At 39.5% G+C, this 7,426-nt stretch overlaps 1 protein-coding gene across 1 annotated transcript; it reads left to right on the top strand.

The window, feature by feature from the left end:
• The first annotated feature begins 4,352 nt into the window (after positions 1-4,352).
• Positions 4,353-6,748, top strand: LOC149814366 (xylan glycosyltransferase MUCI21-like). The gene is made up of 3 exons (XM_089989142.1): positions 4,353-4,958; positions 5,049-5,120; positions 5,280-6,748. Exons 1-3 carry the CDS (start codon positions 4,757-4,759, stop codon positions 6,530-6,532), a joined length of 1,527 nt encoding a protein of 508 aa, XP_089845268.1. The 5' UTR covers positions 4,353-4,756; the 3' UTR covers positions 6,533-6,748.
• Positions 6,749-7,426: the final 678 nt, after the last annotated feature.

Below are 7,426 nucleotides of genomic sequence, written 5' to 3'. Positions count from 1 at the left end.
CGTCGCGAATTAGCGACAGATTCTATCTCTAGCTAATCTGTCGCTAATTAGCGACGGATTTTTTCCGTCGCTAATTTCTGTCGCTAATTAACAATTTTCTTGTAGTGGTAATTTGAAGAAGAAAAAATCCTAATTTGAAAAGCCATAATTCAAGCACTAATTTTAAAGCCCTAATAAAAATCTTAATTAATTTGAAAAGCCCTAATTTGAAACCTTAATCAAATCTTAATTTGAAACCATAATAAAAAACACTAATCAAATCAAAACCTAATTCAAAAACCCCTAATTTGAAATCTTAATTTGACCACTACTTCTAAAGCCCTATTCAAAATACCTAATGAAATCAAACCCCAATTCAAGAAGAAGAAGAAGGGAAAGAAAGAGTGAAAAAGAAGAAGAAAAGTATGAGAGAGAGAAAGAGAGAGGTGGTGTCATGATGTTTGACTTTTTTTTCTTTCAAGTGTCTCCCTCATCCTTCTGGGGGGTAGAGGGGGAGAACAGCAAAACACCATTTTTTGATGCGGCCAACATGTGTTCTGCATGTCTGTTGCGTCTAGTGTTTATCTGTAATGGCATCCTATGCGGAACACGGAATCAAACAACCTCTTAGGGCACAATTGCATGCCAAAGAAAGGTGCTCCTCGTGGAACAATGTCCCCCCACCCCAGACTTCATTTTCACTGAAAAAAAAAAGGTTCCCATTGAAAAAACAAGTTTTTTTTTCCTTGCAAAAGGAGATTCTCGTATTTCAATGAGAGGCTCGCAGAAATGCATGGCGCCCCATGCCGACTTTCTGTAACACACAAACATGCCTTGGGAGATCATATCCGGAAGAACCAACCTCTTGATTGGTTCCCAACCATAAATTCATTTTTTTTTTCTTTGAAAGGCAAGCTGGGGTTAAGCAGACTCCTACCAGTTATACTACTATACCATTGGGTTTTGAACCTGCAACATCCCAACACAAAGTGACGTAAACTAGCTGCTCCTACCAGACAAGTGGAGCCCCTTTTGGTCCAACCATAAATTCTTGCTCGGATTGATTATGTCACTGTACGTTGGTGTTTGCCTAAACCCCATCTTACCAATTTATAAAAAAACAAGAAATGATTCTAGCTACTCCTGAAATCGTTTATTCAACCAAATTCATGTTGTTGGCTTATTGAACATTTAACCTTGGCAGCACCATCGATAAAGAGGAGGTTAACTAGTCGAATCTTGGCTAGGTTTTGGTCAAAGTTGGTGTTGTAAAATGGCATTTTTTTTAACTTGAAAAAAAAAAGACTATGGTGCTCAATATATTGAGAGAGTTGACAACAGTAGTACATCACTTTGCAATTATTATATGGTGCTTAAATTAATCATGCTTGTTAACAGCTTTTTTTTTTTCATAACTGCTGGTTAACATCTTAAAACCACTTTTGACTATTAGCTTGAAACAACCTTGATTTTTTTTTTATGATGAGAACCCTAAGAAAAACCCCTGGTGGGGCCCCACGACCATCTAGACTTACTTGGCCCACCTCTGAAAGCTACGGACGCACCGGTGATTGAGATTATTCCTTACAAGGTGTGATTCATGAAGATTACTTCACCCTTTGGAAAATCAACGATGGTATTGTGCATCAACTTGCACCTTGTTGAATCTTATCCTGTAGTACAAGCCTATGTCACATGGACAGGATACGTACAGGGGGCTTGATATGAGTTCGTGACACGAATATATATGCAATTTTTTTTTAAAACAAAAAGATATGGGGACACAAACCTTTCATTTTTTAATTGATAAAATAATGCATTTTTAATATTTAAATATATAAAAATAAATATATTATTAAAATTTGAATTTTTTTATAATATAAACATATTATCGGACATGTCATGATCGACCATAGTGACAAATATTGCGAGATTTACGAAAATCTCTCTATAGTATCGCGAGAAATTGCCTGAAAGTTTAAAACGGCAATTTCTTGCAAAATTTTTAAAATATTGTGAGATTCATGAAAAAAACATAAATACCATAATTTAAACACGATAATTACGTTTTAAACAGCTATTTATTGTGAAAAAACCATGTATTTTTTATTTTTAAATAATTTTTATTAATATTTTCTTCTAAAAAATAATTTTTATATTTTTTTAATTTATTTTTTTTATTACCGAGATTTTGCCAAAAAAAAGTAAGATTTATGAAAAATTTTCAATTTCTCGCAAGTTTTTGAAAAACGAGATTTTGCGCGGATAAAAAGGTTTGTCACTATGGTCATGATACGCCACATGGTGTTGTGTCCCCATACTTCATAAAGTTACAACGTGTCCAGCACGTGGGGGAACGCTTTTGCAAACGAACATGAGCTGATACATTGAATCCCTCTCTATCTACAGGGAATCGATCTGCAGGGAAATAAATCACTTGTGCTTCCATTGGGGACAACCTGGCATGCAAGATCATATAGGGTGCGGAGCAGATCCAATGAACAGGCCCGAGTACTTTACAAAGTGGCTGGGTTCGGGTATTGTCAGGTCAGGTACCTGGCAAAAATCATAACCCAAACCCGGTCCTCATATTGCTCAGGTCAAGTGCCCGTTTCAAATCCGACCCAATGACAGCCCTAACGAATCATGCGTGCCCCTGTGATGTAGGTACATGACAGTGACAATGGATGACATAGGCTGATATTTGAATAATTTTGCTGAATAATATGAGACAATACTGGGTCCTGCCTGCATTCGATGACATGTTAAGGGCAGCTTGTCATTGAATATTTACATTAAATATGGTCAGTAGTTGCTCAGCAGTAAGAGTGAATGAATTTAACTTTGTTCCCCAAAAAGAAAAGGAGTGCATGAATTTGGCCAAGTTTCATTAAATATCTGAATATGAACTATATAATAGGGGAACTATGACCACCATCAAGCCAAATTTGTACTGCCAAATATTGTCATTTTTCATTTGCTGCATAAACATACCCTCTGACTACAACTTTGAAGTTGGGACCTTGAAATCCATGAACTTCACCAGATTTCATGTGGTTATGCCTAAACAAATGCCCTTAAAACTAAGAAGGATAGGATCACTATAACCTCAATTAAGAAGGTAACATCCATAATTACTTTCTTACCTAGTGCTGGATCTTGGCAAACATCACCAAGTGATTGATTTTTTTATTCCACCCACATAGTAAGATGGCAGGGATGAGGGAATTTTATCACATGTTTTCCTGCATATTAATTCCATCATCATCCTTCTTTACATTAGCATGATAAAGAATATGAAATCTTCCTCCCCTTTTCACTCTTAATAAAACTTAATGACAATTAACCAAAAGGCCATGATTGCCACTAAAGCTTGGTCAAGCACTCAAACTGATATTAATAAGACCTTCATCATTCCTTCACAAAAAATAAATAAATAAATAAATAAAACCTTTACAACTTCAAGTGACAAAACTACCCATATGGTCAACGCTATATTGTCATATTTTATTAAGAAGGTTTCATGATGGCTTTCTTAAATTGGGAAAAGTCAAGCACCCCAAAACACCTGATGGAGAGGCCTTCTTAGGTGGGTCAGAGTTGGCATCAACTTGGCAAGGTTATTATGTTGGTCTGACCAAACCGAGCCCAACCTTTAAAACTGGAGCCCTAGGCACGGATCTTGACAGCAACCAGGCTGGAAGCGTGTCAAGGGTCAACGCCCAGGTAGGAGACTTTTGTTTTACACCTTGACCAATAGCAAAGTAGGGAATATCATTAGAAGGGTCATAGTGGTGCAGTGAATTGCCATTTGCCAACCCATGTCTTTTGTTTATCCCTTTTCTTTTTGTTGGAAGATGGTTTTGGAAACCAATGAGCGTTGTTGTATTTTGTATCACATTGACATCATTATATTGCCGTTGGATTGAGACTGTTGAACGCCCTTTATTTTGACAAAGAGCAATCCGTAATTTATAAAAACTTTTTTTAATATTTGTTGTTTTTTTAAACAAAATCACTCTAAGTTACGTTTAAATATATCTCTCACTATATATATATATATATAACCAAATCTGACCTCAGAAACGTGTTCAGTACGGTAAAAATTAGTAGGAATTGTATCTTTCCTATGTAAAAATGAGAATTTTTTTAAAGGATCAAAGTTGTGACGTTGCAAGCCATTGACTTTTCAACTCCTGAAAAATCTATTGTAAACGATGGAGCAACGTTATCAAGGGTTGGTTTCTACTAAACAAACAAAACATGTGGATCATATCTGGAAGATTACCTGCGCAAAAAGAAAAACTACAATTTTTAAAAAATTAAGTAGCAAACATTTCTATCATAAATAATATATATATATATATATATATATAGAAAGGGGAAGAGAAAGAAAGAGGAAGGAAATGGGGTTCTAAGCTGGCATAGCCTGACAAGCATTTGACTCCAGCATTGAAACAACCCATAGGAGCTTTCAACACGCTTCCTCATATTCACCTTCTTCATTATGCTTTATTATTCTGACCACAATCCCAGCTCTTACGATCAAATGACCAAAATATATTCTCTCTCTGTCTCGCTTGCTTGCTCAACAAACAAGGAAGCCACAAACTTGAGATTCTCCTCTCCCTGTTCTCTCTCTTTCTTACTCTTCGAACAAGAAACCAACAAGCTGAAAGAAGCCCACATTCCATTCCTCCTTCCCTTACCTCCCTCCCTCCCTCCCTCTTATCTTTGGCTCTGTCTCTCAAAGAAGGGGGTGAAGGCAAAATAGTAAATGATGGTTCATCACCACAGGAATCACCCGCAGCGCAAGGGTGAAGAGCCCTTGTCAGAGTCACAAACATTTTTAGGGTGTGGAAACATGTACAGAAGAACAAAGCCAAGGGTCCTCTGGCTCTTCACTCTCTTCTCCCTCATCTCCTTCAGCCTGGTGTTTGCTCCCCGCCTCCTCGGTGGCTCCAATTTACTCTTCTCCCGTAAGCCTCTTACCTTTTCCCCCAAACACCATTTTCCTCTCCTTCTTTTTAAGAAACAGCGCTCACCCATTTGCTATTTCCTGCATACAGGTGTGGAGGACACATTCCTTGATGAAAGAGAGAAGAGTTTAACCCCTTCTTGCCCTTCCATGCTCAACAATGGTATTTCCCTTTCCTTCTCTTCTTCTTATATCAAACACTGTGGGCTCTCTCTCTCTCTCTCTCTCTCTCTCTCTCTCTCTCTCTCTCTCTCTCTCTCTCTCTCTCTCTCTCTCTCTCTCTTGTGATTGGTTTTACAACAGGAATGTCTTCATTGTGCAGGGACTATGTGTTGTGACAGAAGCGGCTTCCGTTCAGACATTTGTTCTATGAGGGGAGATATAAGGACCATATCTTCCACAAACTCAATCTTTCTCTACACCGGCTCCAGCAACACCACTGAACAAGAAGAGATGATCAAGATCAAGCCATATACTAGAAAATGGGAAACAAGTGTTATGAACACCGTTGATGAGCTCACACTCATAAAGACATCAAGCTCCCCTCAACACCATCACTGTGATGTTCATCACTCTGTTCCTGCTATCTTCTTCTCAACAGGGGGCTATACAGGCAATGTCTACCACGAGTTCAATGATGGAATCATCCCTTTGTACATCACTTCTCAAAGCTACAACAAAGAGGTGGTCTTTGTCATCTTGGACTACCACAATTGGTGGATAACCAAGTATGGTGACGTACTCTCCCACCTCACCAACTATTCACCCATCGATTTTACAAAGAGCAAGCAGAGGCACTGCTTCTCGGAGGCCATTGTAGGCCTCAACATCCACGACGAGCTCACCGTGAACTCGTCGCTGATGCGTGAAGATCCGAAAACCGTAGTCGATTTCCGCAATTTGTTGGATGATGCATACAGGCCTAGAATCAGGGGGATACGCAAGGAAGAAGGTAGGCGAGAGGACGAAGACGAGGCCGGGCAGAGGCTGATTTTTAACCCCAAGTTGGTGATCATCTCAAGGAGAAATTCAAGAGCACTTCTGAATCAGGAAAGCTTGGTGAAGCTCGCCGAGGAGATCGGGTTCGAGGTCGAGGTGTTGAGCCCGACGCGGACGACGGAGCTCGCCAAGATATACAGATCTCTGAACTCTAGTGATGTCATGGTGGGTGTCCATGGTGCAGCCATGACCCACTTCTTGTTCATGAGGCCTGGAACTGTGTTCATTCAAGTGGTGCCATTGGGTACAGATTGGGCTGCCCATACTTACTATGGTGACCCTGCTACCAAGCTTGGTTTGAAGTACATCAAGTATAAGATTCTGCCAAGGGAGAGCTCATTGTATGCACAGTATGATAAGGATGACCCTGTGCTGACAGACCCACAATCATTGACCAAGAAAGGGTGGGAGGTGACCAAACGTGTGTACTTGGATGAGCAGAATGTGAAGTTGGAGTTGAAGAGGTTTAGGAAGAGGTTGTTGAGGGCCTACATCTATTCTGTGTCCAGAAGCAGAAGGGAGAAGATGGTCCGTCTTGCTTCTTTGAAGCCACTGCCTGTGGTTGGTATGAGTTGATTAATTAATTTATTTGTTTGTATTTTTTAAATCGTTGGTGATGGTGGTGGTGGTGGTTTTGGTTGGTAAACCTGTGTTTGTTATATGGGTTGGGAAGAGAGGAAAGGAGAGGAATTACGTCAGAGGGAAGGAGGGGAATTACGTGCTCTGTTTTGGTGTAGATAAGAAATTCAGAGTGCATCTCCAATTAATGTATAGAATAATACAAATTGTATACTTCCATCTTAAGTACCTTTCTGTTGTATTTCCTTCTCATTCAGGAACACCACAGTTGAGAATTTTTATTGGATGTTTGAAAAGGTCTTTCTTTTGCTTCTACGCAATTCCAACGTGTGTGTGGATGAGAGAGAGAGAGAGTTTTGAAATGGGATTAATTTGCTTCAAAATTGAGCATTAATTGGGAGAACAGGAAGGGTAGGCATAAGGCAGCGTTGGGATGGCATCATATTGTTGCAGGAAGGGTGGGGCTACGAAAACCATTTTGTAAACTAGAAAATCCCCCATGGTGATTGTTTCCCAATTCAATTTGGTTGTTGGAAATGGTGAAAGTTAAATGTATTGTTGGTTTAAAATGGAAAGGGCATGATGCAGGTAATGGCATGCCAAAAACTGTAGGCCCATTATCTGACATGATCCGGTGATCAAGGTACGCGGGTCGTTAAAATGCAACACCTGAGGGATTCAAACGGATCGGATCCAGATCAGCTAAATACATAGGAAGGTCATCGGCACAGCCAAAAAACATAAAAATGGCATACTGGATACTGTTTGCATCCCTACATGTCCTCCCTCTGTCTTCTTTTGTTGCTGTTGAGGTGGCTGCTGCTGCTGATGATGATAGATGATGAGTATGCTCATGTTGAATCTGTTGCATCATCGGTTGCTGCATTTAAG

Source organism: Nuphar pumila, chromosome 15, assembly GCF_984573655.1.
Source record: "Nuphar pumila chromosome 15, dmNupPumi1.hap1.1, whole genome shotgun sequence".
Classification (NCBI taxonomy): Eukaryota; Viridiplantae; Streptophyta; class Magnoliopsida; order Nymphaeales; family Nymphaeaceae; genus Nuphar; species Nuphar pumila.
Note: the sequence above shows the minus strand (reverse complement) of the source record. Positions and strands in the feature narration are given on the sequence as shown.